Source organism: Fukomys damarensis, unplaced genomic scaffold (assembly GCF_012274545.1).
Source record: "Fukomys damarensis isolate Sample0158 unplaced genomic scaffold, DMR_v1.0_HiC HiC_scaffold_32, whole genome shotgun sequence".
NCBI lineage: Eukaryota > Metazoa > Chordata > Mammalia > Rodentia > Bathyergidae > Fukomys > Fukomys damarensis.
In genome coordinates, this window is record NW_022900944.1 from 32,330,803 (window position 1) to 32,352,926 (window position 22,124).

Here is a 22,124-nt window from a genome sequence, read left to right on the forward strand (position 1 = left end):
TTTTTTTTTTTTTTTTGGTACTGGGGATAAAACTTGGGCCCTTGCGCTTGCAGAGCAGGTGGCAAAACCACTGAGCCAAATCCCCGGCCCTTAGGTTGTCTTTTCTGAGGGTGCTGAATTAAATAAATATGTAAGGTAGTGTGAAGATCAGAGATAAGAACATTCCAGAGGGATACAATACTAAGTTTGAAGACTCAGGTTGAGAATGAGCTTGGGTGTTTTAGGCAGTAAGGTTAAAGTAGAGTGTGTAAGAGAAAGAGTAGAATAAGGTAAGGCCAGCAAATCAGCCTGGGCCCCAAATCATGTAGGCCTTGAATCTGAATTAGTTCTGTATGTGGAGAGGGAAGGCATTTGTGAATTCTGAGCTGAGAGGTGGGGAAGGGGGTGTAAAACTGTCCAATTTATGTTATAGGTTTACTCATGCTTCCAGACAGAGAATACTTCTGGACAATGTATAGCAAAACAAAAATGAAAACAGAGAAAATAGTTTTAAGGCTATTACAGTCATCCAGGCTTTACTTGCTTCTCAATAAATGTTACAGGACTAAAAACTGTCCTGGGTAAACTTCTTTACCTAATAGGAAAAATTCTACATGACCAGCTGGGAATTTCCACTCAGTGGTTCCGCCACCTGTCTCACAAGCATAAAGATCCAGAGTTCGATCCCTAGTACCAAAACCAAACCAAAACAACAACAACAAAAATTCTTCATAACTTTTCCTAGATAGATGATAACCAATAAATTGTAAACTGACCACCAACTCCATTTAAAACCCAAACATGGAGGGAGGGGGTGTTAGACATGGACAAGCAGAAGAGTAAAACATCCACCTGAAGAGACAAGATTATTGGAATAAAACATATATTTGAAAGGCCATTGAATTTCTCTGACTAGATTCTATATTTAAAATCATGGGGGTAGGATAATAGCTAACAGTTATCACTACATGTCCAGCACTATACTAGGCACTGTTGTTTTTCAGTATATTTTATAAACCATAGTGCAGAAACATAGGGATTTTTTAAAGATTATTAGTAGCTCATAAAATCCTGTGTTGGAAGCTGTGTGACTAACACTGTACAACCACACATGCCAGTACTGCTGTAGAGAAAATACCATTGGTACTGTGACTTGGAACTGCAAGTTGAACTGACAGTGTTTGGATCTGGGCAGCAGACACTCCACACTATTGTGCTGAAGAGCTGTTAACGTGTGTTTTATCATGCTTGCTGAATGGTGGATTCTTGTTTTATGTGTTTTGTTTGTTTGTTTTGTTTTTGGTACTGGGGATTGAATTTAGGACCTTGTGCTTATGAGGCAGGCACCGTGCCACTGAGCTAAATCCCTGGCTAATGATGGATTTTATACAGCCTACATTGTTATGTTGTTTCCTTATTGGTTTGATGAATTAAAATGATAGTAGAGTTAGGCATGCTCATGACACAGGAGGCTGAGGCAGAATGATTGCTATGGAGGCCAGTGTGGGCTACATAGCGAGATCAAGTAAGCTTGAACTACATAGTGAGACCCTGTCAAAAACAGCCAGATGTGGTGCATGCCTATAATCTTAGTATTTGGGAGGCAGAGGCAATAGGATCATCATGAGTTTGAGGCCAGCCCATACCACATAAAGAGTTCAAGGCAAACCTGAAATGCATAGCAAAACCCTGACAAAAAACAAAATCAGCTGGGTGTGGTAGCACACTTGTAATCCCAGCACTTGGGAGGCTGAGGCTGGAAGATCACTGCAAGTTTGAGGCCAGTGTGGGCTACATAGTATCTTCAATGCCAGGCTAAACTACATAGTGAGACCCTCAGGCACTCTAGGCTATCATTTACAGAAGAATAGTATCAGAAGAGCTGAGAGAGATCTTTTCCAGGGCACACTTAGAAGACCCGAGGTTAGATAAGAGAGGTGAAAGAGATATCCTGAGGCTCAGAAATCAAAGAATTTATGAAAAAGCAAAGAAAACTCCTTCTAGACCCCCAGGTCAGAATGCCAGGTGGTAAATCAGAGAATGGCTTTCCAACAGTTTTAAGAATGAAGACTTGATTGTGAAGCACAGGCAGATCTCTGGAATCTGGCCAGTGCTGTGCCAAGGATTCCATACCTTGCTACAGAGAAAGACTTAACTCTACCTTCCAAGCCTTTGAAGCCAGTGCAGTACGACTGGAGCCTCAGAAAAGTTCAAACACTTCTGAAGAAGTGTGGCTTGTCAGGAGAAATACGTACTTTTCTTTTTTCTTTTTCTTTTTCTTTTTTTTGAGACAGGGTCTCACTATGTAGTTGAGACTGACCTGGAACTCACTATGTAGCCCAGGCTGGTCTTGAACTCACAGCGATCCTCCTGCCTCAGCCTCCCGAGTGCTCATTTGCTTTTCTAAAGGTAAATATTTTCTGCTTCAGTTTTCAGGTTTTGCTTTAAATATAAAATGTCTAGTATACAATAAATGAAAACACAGGTACTTATGTTAAGAGAAAATAATGTTAGCAGATCCATTAGATGCTGGTGTTGTGAGAGTTTTTCAGAAGAAACATGATAAAAATACTGAATTTTTTTTTAAAGTCCAAAGGATAATGATAAGGACAAAGATACAAGAAAGAAAACCAAAAACTATTATCCCTTATAAATATACTGTACATGTAAAAATCCTCAACGGAGTACTAGAGAACTAAATCTCACATCACATTAACAAGATCATGCTATTATATTATCGAGTGGTAATTATCCCAGGAATGTAAGGGTGGTTCAGCATATAAAAATCAATCAATATAATATACTATGTTAATGGAAGGAAAAATACTATGTAATCATCTCAGAGCATTTAGGGGTGGGGATACAAGTCAGCATTAGAGCATATACTTAGCATGTGCAAGGCTCTAGGTTCAATCATCAGCCCCTAAAAAGAAAAGAGCCAGGTATGGTGGCACATGCCTACAATCCTAGCCCTTTGAGAGGCTGAGATAGGAGGATCACAGGTTTAGAGCCAGCTTAGCCTGCATAAATAGCAAGATTCTTTTTTTTTAATCATTTGACAAAATTTTAATAGCCTTTCATGATTTAAAAATAGATAAAAGCAGCAAAATTAGACTAGGTGGAAACTTTCGTAACACAAGGGCATTTATGAAAAACTTGTAGCTAGCATCATATTTAATGTTGGAAGACTGAAGCTTTACTCCTAAGATCAAGAAGACAAAATTGCCTGCTTTCCTAACTGCTAATCAACACTGTACTAAGAATTGTAGCCAAAGCAACTAGACAATAAAAAAGAAAAAGCATTTAGATCATAAGGAGGTTGGCTTATCTCTACTCACAGATGATATGATTCTATACACAGAAAGTGTTAACAAGAAAGCTACTAGAGCTAATAAGCAGTTTCAGGGAGAATAGCAATACAGTTCAGTTGTATTGCTCTGTACCAGCAATGAACAATGTGAAGGAAAAACTGAGAGTAAATTCATGTATAATAGTTTCTAAAAGAATTAAATACTTAGAAATAAATCTAACTTGAGTGTATGATGTGTAATGCTGAAAACTTTAACATTGCTGAAAGAAATTTAAAGACTATCTAAATTGTTAAGATGTCAGTACCTCCCCAAAGTGATCCACAGATTCAGCACAATACCTTTCAGAATTTTAGCAGCCTTTTTAGGTGAAATGGAAAACCAAGTGCTCAAATTCATATGGAATTGCACAGGGCCTACAATAGCCCAAACAGAAGAGTAGTTAGAGGACACATTTCTCAATTTTGAAACTCACCATATGTAAAAGTTACAGTAATTAAAACTGTAGTACAAAGCTGGATGGGGTAGTACACAACTATAATCCTGGTACTTGGGAGAACTTGGCAAGAAGATTACTGTGAAGTTGTGTCCAGGCTGGGCTACGTAGTGAGTTCAAGGCCAGCCCAAACTACATACAAAGATCCTGTCTCAACAAAACAAAACAAAACACACAACAGTGTAGTATAGGCACAAAGCGACTAATGGTGTAAAATAGTCCAGAAATAAACCCTCACATGTACTGTAAGGTCAAATGATTTTGTACAATCAATAGAGGAAGGACAACACTGTTCAGTAGAGAAAGGACAGTTTTCTCAACAAATGGTCTTGGGAAACTGGGTATCTATGTGCAAAAGAATGAAATGAACCCTTACCATACACTACTAAGTCTGCAGGTTTGGTCTAAATGATTAATGTTGCATGGAGTACAGAATCAGCATGTATTTGCATTGTCCACAGCTGTCAGAAGGCCTTATAAAATGTTGATGATTCAGATACTTACCCAGCACCCTCCTCCACATTGCTTTGTAATATATTCTAGTGATTTTTTTAACTCTTGTGGTTTTTTTTTTTTTTTTTTTACTCTTGTGGTTTTTTTTTTTTTTTGCTACTGGGGATCGAACTCAGGTCCTTGTGCTTGCGAAGCAGCTGCCAGAACCACTTAGCTAAATCCCCAGCCCTTAATTTAGTAATTTTTGGGGTTTTTTTTGTTTTGTTTTGTTTTTTTAAACTCTTAAGGTACTTCAAAAATTTGGAGGGATATTCACTGATTTTTGTTATTATCTTTGTTTGTTTGTTTGTTTGTTTTTGAGACAGAGTCGCTTGGTATAGTTTAGGCTGATCTTGAACTCACTATAGCCCAGGCTGGCCTTGAATTCAGAGCCATCCTCATGCCTCAACCTTTTGAATGCTAGGATTCCAGGCATGTGCCATCATACCTAGCTATGTTGTTGTCTTTTTTGAAATAGCATTATATATCAATAGTATATGATATGATATAATAGACTTTGAATTATAAATTTATAAAATGCATGGATAATGAATAGGGATTTTTTTGTTTTTTTCTTCCTGACTAGCTCCTGGGCTATAGTGAAAAGCCGATAAATCTACAAATGTTTATTGGAACAGCAGATGATCGATATTTACGACCGCATGCATTTTACCAGGTGCATCGAATCACTGGAAAGACAGTTGCAACTGCAAGCCAAGAAATAATAATTGCCAGCACAAAAGTTCTGGAAATTCCACTTCTTCCTGAAAATAATATGTCAGCCAGGTATCTTGAAATATACCACAAAATGTGCATTTCTTTTCCTAAATTTCACAAAATACATTTTTTAGTATAAAAATAAAATAGCAAGTTGTCATGGCACATACCTGTAAACCCAGCATTTGGGAGGCTGAGGCAAGAGGATTGCCACTAGTTCAAGACGAGCTTGAACTACATAGCAAGACCTTGTCTCAAAAAACCAATCAATCAATTATAGTTCTATATTAACTGAATGATAGTATGTAAATAATTATAGCACATTGCTAAAGATGGTAGCATATTTCAGAAAAGAAAATTCAACTCATCAAACATTTGTGGGCTGAGTACTACTAGCCAGGCATTATCATAGGTGACAAAATACATGAACTTTTCATCAAGTTAATTATTAATAGAGTATACAGTACATTATTACAGTACACTTTTAATTGTTAAGTGTCCTTAAGAAAAACTTTTGACTTTACCCCCAGTCATCACATTTGACCCATTGCCCAAAAAGTGTGATAGGGCTAGCCTTTGAATTAGATTGCAAGTAGGCTTGCCTTTTGCTTTACAATCTTTTACATGCAGCATCAGAAACCTTTGAACATATGATTAGAGAACTATAGAGGGAAATTAAAAACTCAGTTTTTTTTTTGTTGTTGTTGTTGTTTTTGGTACCGGAGATCAAACTCGGGTTCTTGTACTTGCAAGGCAGGCAGTAGAACCACTGAGCTAAATCCCCTGCCCGTGAAAACTCAGTTTTGAACCATGTTTTTCTAAAAACTCCATAAATTGATACCCAGGATCAGTTTCTACTCATTTCTCTGGATAGTCAAACATGAACCAACTTAGAAAGTTGCCAGAAGCTTATTATACTTCTTTGTATAAGAAATAGCCATATGAATAGTCTTAAGCAATCTTCCTGCATCATCTTCCCAAGTGTTGGAAATTGTAGGGATACACCACCTTGAAAACTTCATAATCTGAAAACCACTGTTAAAATTCATGAAATTTTTAGATGGGTCATTACTGCACACACACACATACACACACACACACACACACACACCCACACACACCCACACACCCACCCACCCACCCACCCACAAAGACTTCTTTCAACTTTAATGAGAAAAGCTGGTGTTTCTAAATGGCATGGTAACTCTTGCTCCATCAGACAACAAAAGACCTTATAAAAAGCTATCTCCCGTTTACTTTTTGCATTTGGTTTCCCGGAAGTTCATAGTCAAGCACAATTATAGTAATCAATAGTAATTTGTAGCTTAGACATGGTGGTGTACACCTATAAACCCAGCACTTGGGAGGGTGAGACAGGAGGATTGCTGCAAGTTCAAGGGGAGCCTGGGCTGCATAGTGATAAGTTCAAAGCCTGTCTGAAATCAATAGCAAGACCTTGTCTAAAAATAAGTAATTTGTAAAAACTAGATTTGGGCTATATTTATTTTTCCTTCTAATTGTTTTTGCTGTTTCTCTTTTCTTGGCCTTATTTATATTTATATTATAAAATGCCTCATATCCTCTCTATAAATAATATATAAGCCAGGCCGGGTGTGGTGGTGCATGCCTGTAATTCCAGCACTCGGGAGGCTGAGGCAGGAGAATCACTGTGAGTTCAAGATCAGCCTGGGCTACATAGTGAGTTCCAGGTCAGTCTCAACTACATAGGGAGGCCCTGTCTCAAAAAACAAACAAAAATAATAATATATAAGCCAATCAGTGAAAGGAAAAAGAGGGCTGGGGATTTAGCTCAATGATGCCGATGCCTGCCTTACAAGCTCAAGGTCCTGAGTTCTATCCTTGGTACAAAAAAAAAAGGAAAAACAGACTCCCTGAAAATAAGGCCTAGCCAGAAGATAATCAGCCTGGAAAACTAGAGATCAAAAATCCCATTACTGGGCTGGGGATTTAGCTCAGTGGTTCTACCACCTGCCTTACAAGCACGAGGTCCTGAGTTTAGTCCCTGGTACCAAAAAAAAAAATGCGAGCCCCAGTCAGCCTATCCTTGCCTTACCTGCCATCACTATTCTCTTACTCAGTGCCTACTCTGTGAGGCAGTCTTATCTCCAGGTAGGTCTTTTGTTTTTTGTTGGGGGGTGTGCCGGGGATTGAACTTGGGACATTGCACTTGTGAGGCAGGTGACGGCCCCACTGAGCTAAATCCCCAGCCCTCCAGGTAGGTCTTATTTTGGGGGAAGCACGGGAGTACATTAATTTCTATGAAAACTTTCCTTTTTTATTTTACTATAATACAAATATATATTAATAAAGAAAATGTTCTATGAAAAATTAAAAATTTAATATCAAAATAATTAGAGAGTGACAATGGTTAATATACTATGGGGGTCAAATGCAAAATAGTGTGAAAGGCCTGGGGATTTAGCTCAGTGGTTCCACTGCCTGCCTTGAAAGTGCAGGGTCCCTAGTTCAATCCCTGGTACCAAAAAACAAAACAAAATAGTGTGAAAAAATTAAAGCAATAAAATCTGAGCATATGTACCTCTTTTATCTACCATAGGCTAAGGCATTGAACAGAGCTAATAGTCATGATTTGTGTCACTTCTTCAGCTGCACTTGACATTTACTGCTTCTTGGATCAGACCAGGAAAAACAAAATTTCAGAAATACCATTGTGACTAGTAACAAGCCACTAGACCTTTCACCCCACCCTGCCCTGACCTACCCCCACATACCTGAAGCATCTCAACTATTCTGTCTGCTCTCTTAATAGATTGGCAAATCAGATGTTTTATAAAACTGCAGTAGTCCTATAGAACCAGAACTCAAAGCTTGTAGTAATATTGTTTGTAGTCAAAAAAGGATTGAATAAGGGGCAACTGGTAAGTTATCTGAACCCCAGAAGCCCTTTTCATATACTGTGGATAACCAGACAAGTAATGCTAAATCAGCCTGTTTAACCTAAAAGTAAATTACTAGGTTAAGTTACCTACTAGGATAAACTAGTATCCTATTAGCTTGTTGAATATAACAGTATTATATTCAGTCGTTTAGATAGTGGTAGATATATAATTCCTGACAGATAAGACCATTGTTTAAAATAATTTTTGTGTGAGCTCTAGGTTATATTAAGTAGCTTTATTTTTCCCTGAAGGCAGTACAGTAGGGAGAAATGAATAGATATTCCCTTGGATTTGCCTAATAAACCACAAGGTTCTTTATTTCAAGCCTGATCTCTGTTGGATATATAAGATCAGTGTACTAACCCATAAGCCACAAAGCTATCCTACAATTAATTAATTAATTATTTTTAGACAGGGTCTCACTCTGTAGTTGAGACTGACCTGGAACTCACTATGTAGCCCAGGCTGGTCTCGAACTCACAGTGATCCTCCCCCCTCAGCCTCCTGAGTGCTGGGATTACAGGCATGCTCCACCATGCCTGGCTCTAGGATACTTTAAATGTAGCTATTCATTGCCTTAACTACTGATAACTCCTCCACATTTTCTTTATTTTTTTAATTTAAAAAACTTAACATGTAATACTAGAACATATTTATGGGGTACAGTTGGAGGAGAGCATTTGTTTTCTTTTGAGACAGGATCTTGCTACATAGACCATGTTGGCCTCAAACTCACAATCCTCCTGCCTTAGCCTCTCCCGGTACTGGTATTACAGGTGTACACTGCCATGCCAGAGTCCCAGTGTGATGTTTTGTTACATGTATACAGTGTGTAATGATCAGTTCTGAGTAATCAGTATATTTATCACTTCAAACATTTATCATTTTTTTGTGATTAGAAATAACCTCTTCACTGCTTTTAGAATTGGATGAATGTAGCCAGGTATGGTGGTATACACCTGTAATCCCAGTTATCTAGGCAATTTAAAATAAAAAGGGCTAGAGACATACTGGCAAGGCCCTTGATTAAATTCCCACTACTGCAATATAACAAAAAATCCATGATGTGACAGTGTTATATTCTGACCTAAAATAACAATAGTTGTTTTGGCCCTTTCTTTCTTTCTTTTTCTTCCTTCTTTCCGTCCGTCCGTCCTTCCTTCCTTTCTTTTTTTTTTTCCTTCCAGATTTTTTTGAGACAGGATCTCATTCTAATTCAGGCTGGCCTTGAATTCACTATGTAGCCCAGGCTGTCCTGAAAGTCACAGCAATCCTCCTGCTTCAGCTTCCCAAGTGCCGGCATTATAGGCGTGTGCCACCATGCCTGGCAGTAGTTGTAGTTTTAAGGAGAATTTAATTCCAGTTTTCATTACTATATACAAGTATCTTTTTAGGGTTTTTTTTGCCTTTTTTAAATTTTGTATTTTAAGACAGTTGTACATACCTTTTTTCACCTGATTTTGTGTAGGTAGCTCTCTAACAAACTGACAACATAGATCTTTGTAGTTGAGTTGTTTAGAACCACCAATTATCAATCAATAAATGAAATTTTGGGGCCAGGGATGTAACTCAGTGGCGTCTGTGCCTGCCTTGTAAGTGCAAGGTCCTGAGTTCAATCCCCGGTACCAATAAATAAATAAATAAAATAAATGTTTTTGTCTTTTTCTTATTAGTATTGACTGTGCAGGTATTTTGAAACTCCGCAATTCAGATATAGAACTTCGAAAAGGAGAAACTGATATTGGCAGAAAGAATACTAGAGTACGACTTGTATTTCGTGTACACATCCCACAGTCCAGTGGAAAAGTTCTTTCTCTACAGATAGCTTCTATACCTGTTGAATGCTGTAAGTAAATGTGTGAATGTTTGAAGAGTTTATTTGAAACAGTTCATTTTCTGTTTATGATGTGATATGTGCATTAGAATTATAATCTGAGCCCAGTGTGGTGTTGCATGCCTGTAATCCCAGCACCCTGGGAGGCTGAGGCAAAAGGATCGCCTCAAAAGTTTATCCCAACAGGGATATCCTAGCAATTTAGCAAGATCTTGGCTCAAAAAGTTAAATTTAAAAAGGGAGACTGGGCCTAGTGCTGGAGATGGGGAGTATAAATTGAGGGCTGAGGCTGTAGCACAGTAGTAGATTGCTTGCCTAGAAGGCATGATGAGGTCCTGGCTTCAGTCTCCAATACTGTCCTGCCCCCTGGAAAAAAAGTGTAAATTGAAGCACAGAGTCTGGAGTGTTGGTTTGCTTTTCCCATATGGAAATAAGCCAACATGAAATTTAAAAGGGATGGAAGTGTTGCTCAGTAATAGCATACTTGGCTAGCCCTGGATTTGATCCCCCCCAAAATAAAAAAAATAGAGAGTCATGGTGGCACACATGTATAATCCCAGCACTCAGGAGGCTGAGGCAGGAAGATTACTGTGAGTTGGAGACTAGCCTGGGCTACATAGTGAGTTCCAGGTCAGTCTCAACTACATAGTGAGACCCTGTCGCAAAAACAAAAAACAAAACAAAACAAAAAAATCATTGTTTGAAAAAATTATAGAGTCAAAAGTAAATTTCCAAATCAGGTTTTGTTTTTGATTTGGTACCAGGGATCAAACTCAGGCCCTTGTACTTGTGAGGCAGGCGGTGGAACCACTGAGCCAAATCCTCAGCCCCAAATCAACCAGTTTTTTTCTGTTTGTTTGTTTTCGTTTTTTTGGTTTTTTGAGACAGGGTCTCACTGTGTAGTTGAGACTGACTTGGAACTCACTGTGTAGCCCAGGCTGGTCAAGCCAAATCCTCAGCCCCAAATCAACCAGTTTTTTTCTGTTTGTTTGTTTTTGTTTTTTTAGTTTTTTGAGACAGGGTCTCACTGTGTAGTTGAGACTGACCTGGAACTCACTCTGTATTTTAGCCCAGGCTGATCTTGCACTCACAGCAATCCTCCTGCCTCAGCCTCCTGAGTGCTGGGATTACAGGCCTGTGCTACCACACCCAGCTTCAACCAGTTTTTAGAAGCAGCTGTTTTACCAGCTTATTAATTATCCTGCCAGAGTGTTTTATAGGTATATAATCCTATCTTTTTTTTTTTTTAAGCAAAGTAAGTTTATAGAGTAGTTTGAGTTTTTTCAGATGAAATTACTCTTAAAATGTTATTCTTGTTGGGCGTGATGGCATAGGCCTGTAATCCCAGAATTTGGTAGGCTGAGGCAGGAGTATCACCACAAATTTGAAGCTAACCTGGGCTATGTATGTTGTGAGTTCCAGCACAGCCTGAACTAATAGAGAATTTTTTTTTTTTTTTTGGTACAGGGGATTGAACTCATCCCTGCGCTTGGGCGGAACCACTGAGCTAAATCCCCACCCCACCCCCCTTTTTCTTTTGTACTAGGGATTTAATTTAGGGACTTGCTATGCTAAGCAAGCACTTTAAGGGTAAGCTATATTCCTAGACCTCTTTACTTTTTGTTTTAATATAAGGAAGGAAGTCTGGGTGTGGTGGTGCATGCCTATAATCCCAGAATTTGGGAGGTTGAGGCCAGCCTAGTTACATAATGCGTTCAAGGCCAGCCTGAATTACATAGCAAGACCTTGTCTCAAAAAATCTCACTGAGTTGCCCACCTGGCCTCAAACTTGTTTTGTTTTTGTTAAATTTTTTACCACTTTTATTTTCAACAAAATCAGTGTGACAGCCAGAAACAGCAGAATTTCTGTTCAGCTGCTTGTCCTCCCTATACTTACTAGCAGCATTTCCTGTAAACAGGAATTATCTGCAGTTGCTTCTGATAATGGTTAATAGATGCCTCCCATCATATTTCACAGTAGCAGTTTCCATGTCAAATTTGTAATCTTCCTATCTCATCCTCAAGTAGCTGGGATTAGAGATTAAAAAACTGGCCACATGGGCCAGAGATTTAGCTCAGTGGTGCTGCTGCCTGCCTTGCAGGCACAAGGTCCTGAGTTTGATCCCCAGTACCAAAACAAACAAGCAAACAAAAACTTGCCACCATGCCCAGTTGATTTTAATTTTTTTGTTTGTGACATAAATTAATATTTTATTATTGCAAATATAGAAAATGTAGTATAATACAAAGAGTAATTTGTTTTGTTTCTCAGAGATAATCACTTTTTGTTCAGTAATATTGCAGTATATAATGTTTACAGTCCTCGTGTAGAGTTGGTGCTTATACATAACAACATATCTTAACTCCTGTTTTCATCCCCTTTCCTTCCCCTCCCTTCATTTTTCCATCCCTTTCCAATTGAGGAAGATCTATCTCCCTACTTCCTATGATCTGTCTTTTATTTTGCTATTTATTTATATATACAATATTTTGTTTCTCATAAGAGAAACCATGTTATTTAAGCTTTTATGTCTGATTTATTTTATTTAACATTATGGTCTTAAGGTGCATCCATTTTCCTACAAACAATTCTAATTTATCTTTATGGCAGAATAGTATACATTTTTTTTAATTGAGTTTATTGGTACATTCTAGGTATACAGTAGAGTTACATTCATTACTGGGATCTTGTACCTTTACGTGACAGGTCTTCGTTCTCATTTTTTCCCCTTGTCCCTGCCCTCCCTTCACCCCCTCCTCCCCTCCCCATTTACAAACACTTTATTTCCATTTTTCCATATTCTCATATTTTTTCCTTTTCCCTTATTCCCTTTCCCCTACCCTTCCCACTTTCCCTACACCTTTAGCCCTTTTGTTCCTATTTCACGTTGTTAATTATCTCATTAGGATCTTATGTACTATTATAGTTTTTCATACAAGATAAACTATTCGGTATTTACACAATAGTACACATTTTTATCCCTTCATCTGTTGATGGACATATAAGGCTGCTTCTCAGGTTGAGCTCTTATGAATTGTGCTGCTATAAACATGAGTATTCATGTATCACTGTAGTATGATGCCTTTAATTCTTTAAAGATAATGTCTAAAAGGAAATAGCTGGGTCAAATGGAATTTCTAGTGTTAGTGTTTTTAAGGATTCTATACACTGATTTCCATAGTGGTTGTACTAATTTACATTCCCACCAACACTGTAGAAGGGTTCTTCTTCCCCCAAAGCCTTTCCAGCATTTGTTATTATTTGATTTTTCCCCCCCTGGTACCAGGGATTCGACTCAGGACCTTGAACTTGTGAGGCAGGCACAGCAGCTACTGAACTAAATCCCCAGCCCAGTAGTTGATTTTTTTTTTTTTCATTATTTGATTTCTTGACTGTGGCCATTCTCTCTGGGTTAAGATGAAATCTTAGTGTTTTAATTTGCATTTCTCTAATGTTGAACATTTTTTTCATGTGTTTATTGGCCATTTGTACTTCTATGAAATATCTGTTCATTTCACTTGCCCATTTTTTTAATTAGGTCTTTTATTTTGGGGTCTGTTGTTTTCTTCTGGTTTTCTATATTCTAGATATTAGTCCTCTATGGGTAATAGCCAACAAAAATTTGTTTCCATTCTGTAGGTTGTCTCTTCATTTTGTTGCTTGTTTCCTTTGCTGTGCAGAAGCTTTAATTTTAGTGCTGGGCATGGTGGTGAGTGCTTATAATCCCAGCACTTGTTTGCCAAGAGTTTGAGACCAGCCTGGGATACATAGTGAGTTCAAGCCCAGCCTGAATTATTTAGAGCAAGACCTTGTCTCAAAAAATAACAGCTTGAACCCCAGGGAGTTCAAAAAAGAAAGAAAGAAAAAAAAAGACAGGTGTGGTGGTGAACACCTGTAATCCCAGTTCAGGAGGCTGAGGTAGGAGAATTACAAGTTCAAGGCCATCCTGGGCTGCATAGTGACTTCAATGGTAGCCTGTATAGTGAGACCTTGTCTCAAAAAAAAAAAAAAAGAAAAGAAAAAAAAAGTTTTTTTTAAATTTAAAAACAAAGAGGGCTAGGAATTTAGCTCATTGTTGCTGCTGCCTGCCTTGCAAGCACAAGGACCGGAGTCCCCCCCCAAAAAAAACCAAAAGAAAAGCCAGAAGTAAAATCTCTAGAATAGCAGCTTAGAACCAGTTAATGTCAGAGAAAGGAATGGCACCAAAAATACGTTATAAAAATTGATAGTTTAGGGCCAGGGCTTTAACTCAATGGTTCTTCCACCTGCCTTGCAAACGCAAGGTCTGGGTTCAATCCCTGGTACCAATAAATAAATAAGTAAGTAAATTCCTTTTTTAAAAAATTGATAGTTTAAATAATGACTGTGCACTAAGAAAAATAGATATTATTCTGTATGCCCTATGAGGGTTCAGAATGTATAGTCACTAAAGAAACATTTAGGGGAGGGGCTGGGGATTTAGCTCAGTGGTTCTGCCTTGTCTCACAAGTGCAAAGACCCGAGGTACTGGGGAAAATATATATATATTTAGGGGGCTGAGGTGTTTAGCTTAATGGTGTCACACCTACCTCGCAAGCACAAAGTCCTAAATTCGATCCCTGATACTGCAAAAATAAAGAAATAGAAATATTTAGTCATTTTTTAAAAATTCAGTATTTTAGCCGGGCATGGTGGCTTACACCTGTAATCCCAGCACTTGGGAGGCTGAGGCTGGAAAATCACAGTGAGTTCCAGAGCAGTCTGAACTACATAGTGAGGCCCTGTCTCAAAAAAAAAAAAAAAAAAAACATCAGTATTTTATGTTTCAAATATTTACTCAGAAAATTATCCAAATTGGAAGCCAAATGTTGCAATGATGTTCTAAGTATTTTCCTGATTGCCTAGAGTCACTTGTTTGCCTGTAATAATTCTTTTTTTATTTTTTATTTTTGGTATTGAGGAACTCAGGATCTTTAGCCTGCCAGACAGGCATGGCACCACTGAGCTAGATTCCCTGATCCAAAATATGCTATATTCATGGTTGAACTTTTTTTTTCCAATACCTGGGATTAAACTCAGTATATCCTCTCAATCTCTCTCTCTTTTTTGAAAACAGGGTCTCACTGTGTAGTTCAGGCTGGCCTTGAATTTACTATGTAGCCCGGGCTGACCTCAAATTTGCTCAGCCTCCCAAGTACTGGGATTATAGGTGTGAGCCACCACACCCAGCTTGTTTTCTCTTTATTATACATAATATAACTATACATATTTGACCTTACATGATTTTATAGGTAGATTTAAAATTTTCACAGTTGTATGGGAAAATATATTAAAGATTTAAACAAGGGATAAGTGTGCAGTTTAGTGTAGAGTTTTTGCCTAGCATGCACAAAGCCCTGGGGTCAATCTCCCACTACGGGGGGGGCGGGGGATATTTAAACTAAAAAGAAGAAAAATGGGATAAATGTGTAGGAATCAATATAAAGTTGAAGACATGAATTTCTATATTTCTTTACAGTTATAGTCTAAGAAAATAATTTTAAAATTACATCAATTTAATATAGCTGTCTTGTTTTCTAGAGTGCTTTGTTTTTTTAATAAGAATTGTTATCTTTGGGGCCGGGGATTTAGCTCAGCAGCATAACACCTGCCTGGCAAGCACAAGGTCGTGAGTACCATCTCTGGTACCAAAAAAAAAAATTGTTATCATTGTCTTGAATTTTGAAAATCTGAATTAATCTCAAAACATGCTTATATTTTTATTTTATAACCTGAGTTTTTTTATGTATAAAATATTTTAAACTAATGTCTTTTTTTCTCAACTCTTAAAAAAACACAGCCCAGCGGTCTGCTCAAGAACTTCCCCATATTGAGAAGTACAGTATCAGCAGCTGTCCTGTAAATGGAGGCCATGAAATGATTGTGACTGGATCTAATTTTCTTCCAGAATCCAAAATCATTTTTCTTGAAAAAGGACAAGGTAAATAATATAAGTTGATTGTCTTCAGTCTAAGGGGCAAAACTAAATCATTTAGATATTTTAGTAACACTAATCACTAAATAGGTTTCCTAAAGCTTCAGGCATCAGTTATACCCTGGATTTTATTATATACAAAACATTTATTAAATTTTCATGTAAATGTCACATTCTCAAGCTGGGCATGGTGTGGTACACACTTAGAATCCCAGCATTCTGAAGGCTAAGGGAAAAGAATCACAACATACATGAGACCAACTTGGGCAACATTGTGAAATCAAAGCCTGTTTAAACTACATATCCTGTTTCGAGGGAAAAAAATCTCTTCAAAGATGTCTTAAAAATAGAGGAATTCTCTGAGCATTTCTATTCCTAGATATATTGAAAACATATCACACAAAAACTTAAATACAAGTGTTTATAGCTAAAAATGGAAATAACCCAAATGTTCATCAATTGATGAGTGAATAAGCAAATCCGGTATATTCATATAGTCAGGTATTACGTAGCCATAAAAATTAATGTACTAATACATGGTAAACATGGATGAACCTTGATGATATTGTACAGCTTTAAAAAGCCAGGGGCTGGGGATTTAGCTCGGTGGTTCAGCCACCTGCCTCCCAAGCACAAGGTCCCTAGTTTGATCCCCAGTACCAAAAAAATAAAAAGCCAGCACAAACTGGTTGTGGTGGTGCATACCTGTAATCCCAGCACTCTGGAGGCTGAGGCAGGAACATTGCTTGCAGGTTCAAGGACAGCCTGGACTACATAGTGGGACCCTATCTCAAATAGAAAAAAGCCAACACAAAAGACCACAGATAAGCTGGGCATGGTAGCACATGCCTATAATCTTGGCATTTAGGGAGACTGAGGCAAGAATTTCACAAGTTCAAGTCCTACCTGGGCAAATTAGTGAACTTGTATCTCAAAAAAAGTAAATGAGGGTCAGGTGTGATGGTGCATACCTGTTTTCCCAGCACTTGGGAAGCTGAGGCAGGACAATCACCATGATTTAGAGGCCAGCCTAGGCTACATAAGTTTAAGGCCAACCTGAACTACATAGTGTGACGATGGCTCAAAAATAAATAAATAAATAAAAGTAAAAGTTGGGCTGGGGATTTAGCTCAGCAGTTCGGTGGTCTGCCTTGCAAGCACAAGGACCTGAGTTCAATCCCCGGTACCAAAAAAAAGAAAAAGAAAAGAATAATAAAAGTTAAAGAGCCAGGTGTGGTGGTGCACACCTGTAATCCCAGCACTCAGGAGGCTGAGGCAGGAGGATCACTGTGAGTTCGAGACCAGCCTGCACTACATTGTGAATTCCAGTGCAGTCTGACCTACATAAGGAGACCCTGTCTTAAAAAAAAAAAAAAAGTTATAGTAAAAAAAAACAAGGACTGGGGATGTCGCTCAGTGCTTCAATCCCCAGAAAACACACACACACAGTCAAAGGCCATATATTGTAAGGTTCAATACAAATGCCCATAATAATCTACAAAGACAGAAAATAGATTATGTTTGTGGTTGCCAGTGGTTGGAGGGAGGTGTTAATTGAAGTAACTGTTGATACATAAAGTGTTTCTTTTGAGGTTAGTGAAAATTATCTGCATGCAGTTAGTGCTGATTATTGTATAACTCTGCGAATATACTAACAAACTCTGCCTTGTATATTTTATTTATTCTTTTTGCGTGTGTGGCACTGAGGCTTGAACCTAAGGGCCTTCACACCCCGCCCTTTTAAAATTTTTTATCTTGGATCATTGCCATACTGAGGTACTAAATTGCCCAGTCTGAGCTTACACTTGTGATCCTCCTTCCTCAGCCTCCCAGAGTGCTGGGATTACAGGCATGTGTTACCTACCTGGTTTGCATTACATTGTTTAAAACAATGAAATTTATAGAATATGGGTTATATCAGAACTTTTTAAAAGGTAAAAGAATTCATGTTTGTCAGTGTTTGATTTTATTTCTTCTTAAGCATATTTGAAACATTCTAGGGCCAGGGATTTAGCTCAGTGGCACCACACCTGCTTTGCAAGTGCACAGTCCTAAGTTCAATCCCAAGTACTGAAAAAAAAAGTTCTCTCATCTTTAAATTTTTAAAATACTTGACTATAATTACAATAGTAATGTAAGCAGATACTTAAACATTCCCCCCAATTTAAGAAATACAATTTAAAGACTTCCTGTTGCCCCTTCTCAGATTCCTTGCTTTTCTTTATAGTTCTAGTTTATAGCTTGTTTGTTTTTTGTTTTTTGTTTTTCCTGTTTTGGGATTGTCTATAATATGACATGTATTTTTTCTAAAAATTGCTTTTTCCACAGGTCAGCATTAAATGTTTTAACATGGATCCATATTAATCCATGTAACTGAAATTCTTTCATGTTCACTATTATGTAGTTTTTTTACTGTATGAATATGTACCACATTTTATTATCCTTTCTCTTACTAGACATTGGTCTATGTCCCAAGTTTTGGCACTGCTGAACAGTAGCTAACAATGCTGCCATGAGTGTTCTGGTTATTATCACCTGGTGGACATAGGCAAGAACATGATAATTTTTTAATTTTGTTAATCTAATAGAGGTAAATGAATCTTAAACTTTGGATCTGAATTTTCCTGCTATCTGTTGTTGTGTGTTTGTTTGTTTGTTTTGGTTTTTTGAGACAGGGTCTCACTGTGTAGTTGAGACTGACCTGGAACTCTGTAGCCCAGGCTGGTCTCTAAGTCAAAGTGATCCTCCTGCCTCAGCCTCCTGAGTTCTGGGATTACAGGCGTGTGCCACCACACCCGGCAATCTGTTGTTTTTATAGGCCTTTCATATTTCCTTTTTCATGTTGTTGACTATTTTTCCGTCAGATTAGTTTTTCATTTTTTTACTTAGGAATCTTGATATATTTTTGAATGTCAAAGTGAGTTACATAAATACCTTATCTTTTTTCAGCGTTCCAACATGTCTATTTTGAGTAGTTTCATCTTTCTTTAAACATGTGATAGTGCAGCAATTCTTTTCCAAAGATGGAATAGTTTACTTGGTGAAGGAGCGAGCTTCCCGTCACTTGAGGTACACAAGTTAGTTGGCCACCACTTGGTGGGCTGCTCTCAGAGGCCTTCATGTATCACTTACATAGAGGGGTAGCGTAAACTCTGGGGTCTTATAAGCGAGTTGGCCTAAGTTTTGTATCCCTGTTTTTCTCCGTGATTACAATTTCTTTTCGTATTAGAAATCAGTGAGAAAAAGATTCTCTTTGCCTTAAATGTGATACTATATACATGAGATTTTGTTTGTATGCTTTTTGACTTAAATTATTTTAGCAATACATTGTTCCTTTCAACAGATGGACGACCTCAGTGGGAAGTAGAAGGAAAGATAATCAGAGAAAAATGTCAAGGGGTAAGAAATTTGCCTTAATTTTTTTTGTTGCTGTTTTTGGTACTGGGGATTGAACTCAGGACCTTGTGCTTGCCAGCCAGGCAGGCGCAGTGCCACTGAGCTATATCCCCAGCCCTTGCCTTCATTCTTAAGAAATATGCAAGAAGCTTATCAGAATTTTTTTTTTTTTTTTTTTTGGTGGTATGGTGATTCACTTACACTTGCCAGGCAGGCGTGGTGACACTGACCTAAATCCTCAGCCCTTCTTATGAGAAAATTTAATAATGCTGCTTTATGGCATAGATGAGAATTTTTTAAAGTTTGAAAGTAACATACTTCTGGTTTAGGGAAAATAATCTGTTTCTTTCTTTTCTGTGTATTAGGAAAAAAATGTCAGATTTGTGGCACATGTGTAATCCCAGCTCTCTGAGAGACTGATTTGGGAGGCTCACATGTGTGAGTCTACCCTCAGCAGTTTAGTAACTTAGTGAGAACTTGTCACAGAATAAAAAATAAAAAAGGTCTGAGGATTTAGCTCAGGGCAAAAGCCCTGGGTTCAGTTCCCACTACTGGAAAAAGAGAAATTAGAAATGAAATCAAATTTAATTATCTGAATTCAGTAAATAAAACACATTTAATAAAGAACAAACAGTATAGAAAGATAGAAATTTGTATATTTAACATAAAGTATTCCGAATTCTCAGATACCTTATTAAGCCTTTCAGAATTCCACACTGAAGGCTTTGGTCCCTTATATTCTTTGGAATAGAGATAAAAGTCTTCTCTGAGCTAGGAAATACCATTTCACTTCAGTGCTTCCTAGACTCATAGCACTTAGGTTGAAGATTGTATTTAGTGTGTGCCTAAAGATTTTCACCCTTCCCTGCGTAAGTTTTTTGTGGTACTGAGGATTGAATCCAGGGACACTGTACCTCTAAACTACATTCCTCATCCCTTTTCATGATTTGTTGTTGTTGTTTTGAGATGGGTCTCACTATGTAATTTAGGGTGGCCTTGAACTCACTATGTAGTCCAGGCTGTCCTTGAACTTGTGTGGATCCTCCTGCCTCAGTCTCCTGAGTGCTGGTATTTATTACAGGCATGCACCACCATACCAGGCTTCTTTTTTATGTTTTTTTAAGACAGGGTCTCACCAAATTGCCCCGCTGGGTTCCAACTTGCCATCTTGCTGCCTCAGCCTTGTAAGTAACTGAGATTACAAGCATGTGCCACTGGCCCTACTAAAATTATTTTCAATATGGATGTAGATTTTGTGTACTTGTGAATTTAGAATATATAGAATAAAAGAGACTATATAGAATATGTTCAATATAAAATTTAATGATAGGAAATCTGAACCATGGTTCAGTATAAGAAATAGTAAACAATGCCACCTGCCTCACAAATGCCAAGGACCCAAGTTTGATCCCCAGTACCAAAAAAAAAGGGAAAAGAAATAGTAAACACAATTAAAAACCAGAATGGATTTCCTGTTAAGATATGTAGTAACTTGTAATATTCAGTAGAGCAAAGTATTTTGCTACATATTGTATGATAATGTCTTTTATTTCTGCCATAACTAGAAACTCTGTTGGATAAATAAAAAGCAATTTCTTAGGAGGGCATGATGGTGTATGCCTGCAGTCCCAACTTTGGAAAGATTTGAGCAGGAAGATCACTTGAACTCACTGCTTGAGTTCAGCCTGAGCAACATAGTAAGACCTCATCTCAAAACAAAAAAGGCAGTTTTTCCTTTAATGATTAAAGAGTTTGTCTCTATCATTTCTGAAATATCTATATGTATTGTAAATCTCCTTATTGACCAGTTGATGTACATATGATGAGAGAGCCTTGTAGTTAAGGCTCACGAGTTTATCTCTTTAGCAGGTGCATTTCATTTTTAGTGCTGTGTAACACAATCTTGCTTTCCCTGCTCCTTAGGCTCACATTGTCCTTGAAGTTCCTCCCTATCATAACCCAGCAGTTACAGCTGCAGTGCAGGTGCACTTTTATCTTTGCAATGGCAAGAGGAAAAAAAGCCAGTCTCAACGTTTTACTTACACACCAGGTATGAGTTGTTGTGATGGTTTACTCTAGAGCTTTCTTTCATGAATAAAGTAATTCAGTGAGTCCTATATTAAAATGCTAAGGTAGATATTATAATTGATACAAAGACTGATATGCTTAATATAAAATTTGTATTGACTTTAAATACTAGATGCACCATCAGTTATTATTTTGTAGTAACTTATTATAAGGAAATTAGAAGATGGAATGTAGGTTTGAAGTCTTTTCAGAAGGTATCAGAAATCAGCATTTTAGGAAGAGCAAGTATTTGTATTTGTGTGCTCCTGGCTTGTGAACTACACTTGCACCCTTATCTCTGCAAAAAGGCAGAATGACTGCTTTGTGGTGTTTTCATCTTAACCATGTCCACTCAACCAAAAAAATCTTAGGGCTGGGGTGATAGAAATTTAGCTGAGTGGTAGAATGTTTCAAGTAACTACAAAAAAGAAAGCCCTCTTGTTGGAACTCCATTGTATAAGCAGTAAGTGTACCATGTTATAGGCTGTGGATATAAAATTAATGCCAGAGTTCCTGGTTTTATAGCTATATACGAACAAAGGAGGTATCCATACCTCTTCTTGCAGCAGTTGTGTATGGTGGGTGACGGAACTGGGGTTGAACTTGGGCTTTTATACTAAGCTACATCCCCAGCCTTTTGTTTAAATTTTGAGATAGGGTCTTGCCAACTTGCCCAAACTAGTTTTGAACTTCCAGTCCTCCTTTATCAGAGATAAAGGAAATTGTCAAGCATACACTACCATACCAGCCCAGATACTTGTATTTGAGAGGGAGCTGGTAATTAATGGTTATTCATTTGTCACATATTTTTAAACTGTTAAACATAAACTTTTCCAATAAATTCAAAAAACATTAACTTTTATTTATATATATATATGTGTGTGTATATATATATATATATATATATGTGTGTGTGTGTGTGTGTGTGTGTGTTTTTGTTGCTTTTTTTTTTTTTTTTTT

At 37.6% G+C, this 22,124-nt stretch overlaps 1 protein-coding gene across 2 annotated transcripts in view; it reads left to right on the top strand.

The window, feature by feature from the left end:
- Positions 1-22,124, top strand: part of Nfatc3 (nuclear factor of activated T cells 3) — a 124,208-nt gene that overhangs the window by 65,761 nt on the left and 36,323 nt on the right. For both annotated transcript variants that reach the window (XM_010612304.3, XM_010612305.3), the window contains exons 4-8: positions 4,862-5,061; positions 9,587-9,759; positions 15,567-15,707; positions 19,045-19,100; positions 21,021-21,147. In XM_010612304.3, the coding sequence (XP_010610606.1) occupies positions 4,862-5,061; positions 9,587-9,759; positions 15,567-15,707; positions 19,045-19,100; positions 21,021-21,147 (697 nt within the window). The remainder of the gene's footprint in view (positions 1-4,861; positions 5,062-9,586; positions 9,760-15,566; positions 15,708-19,044; positions 19,101-21,020; positions 21,148-22,124) is intronic.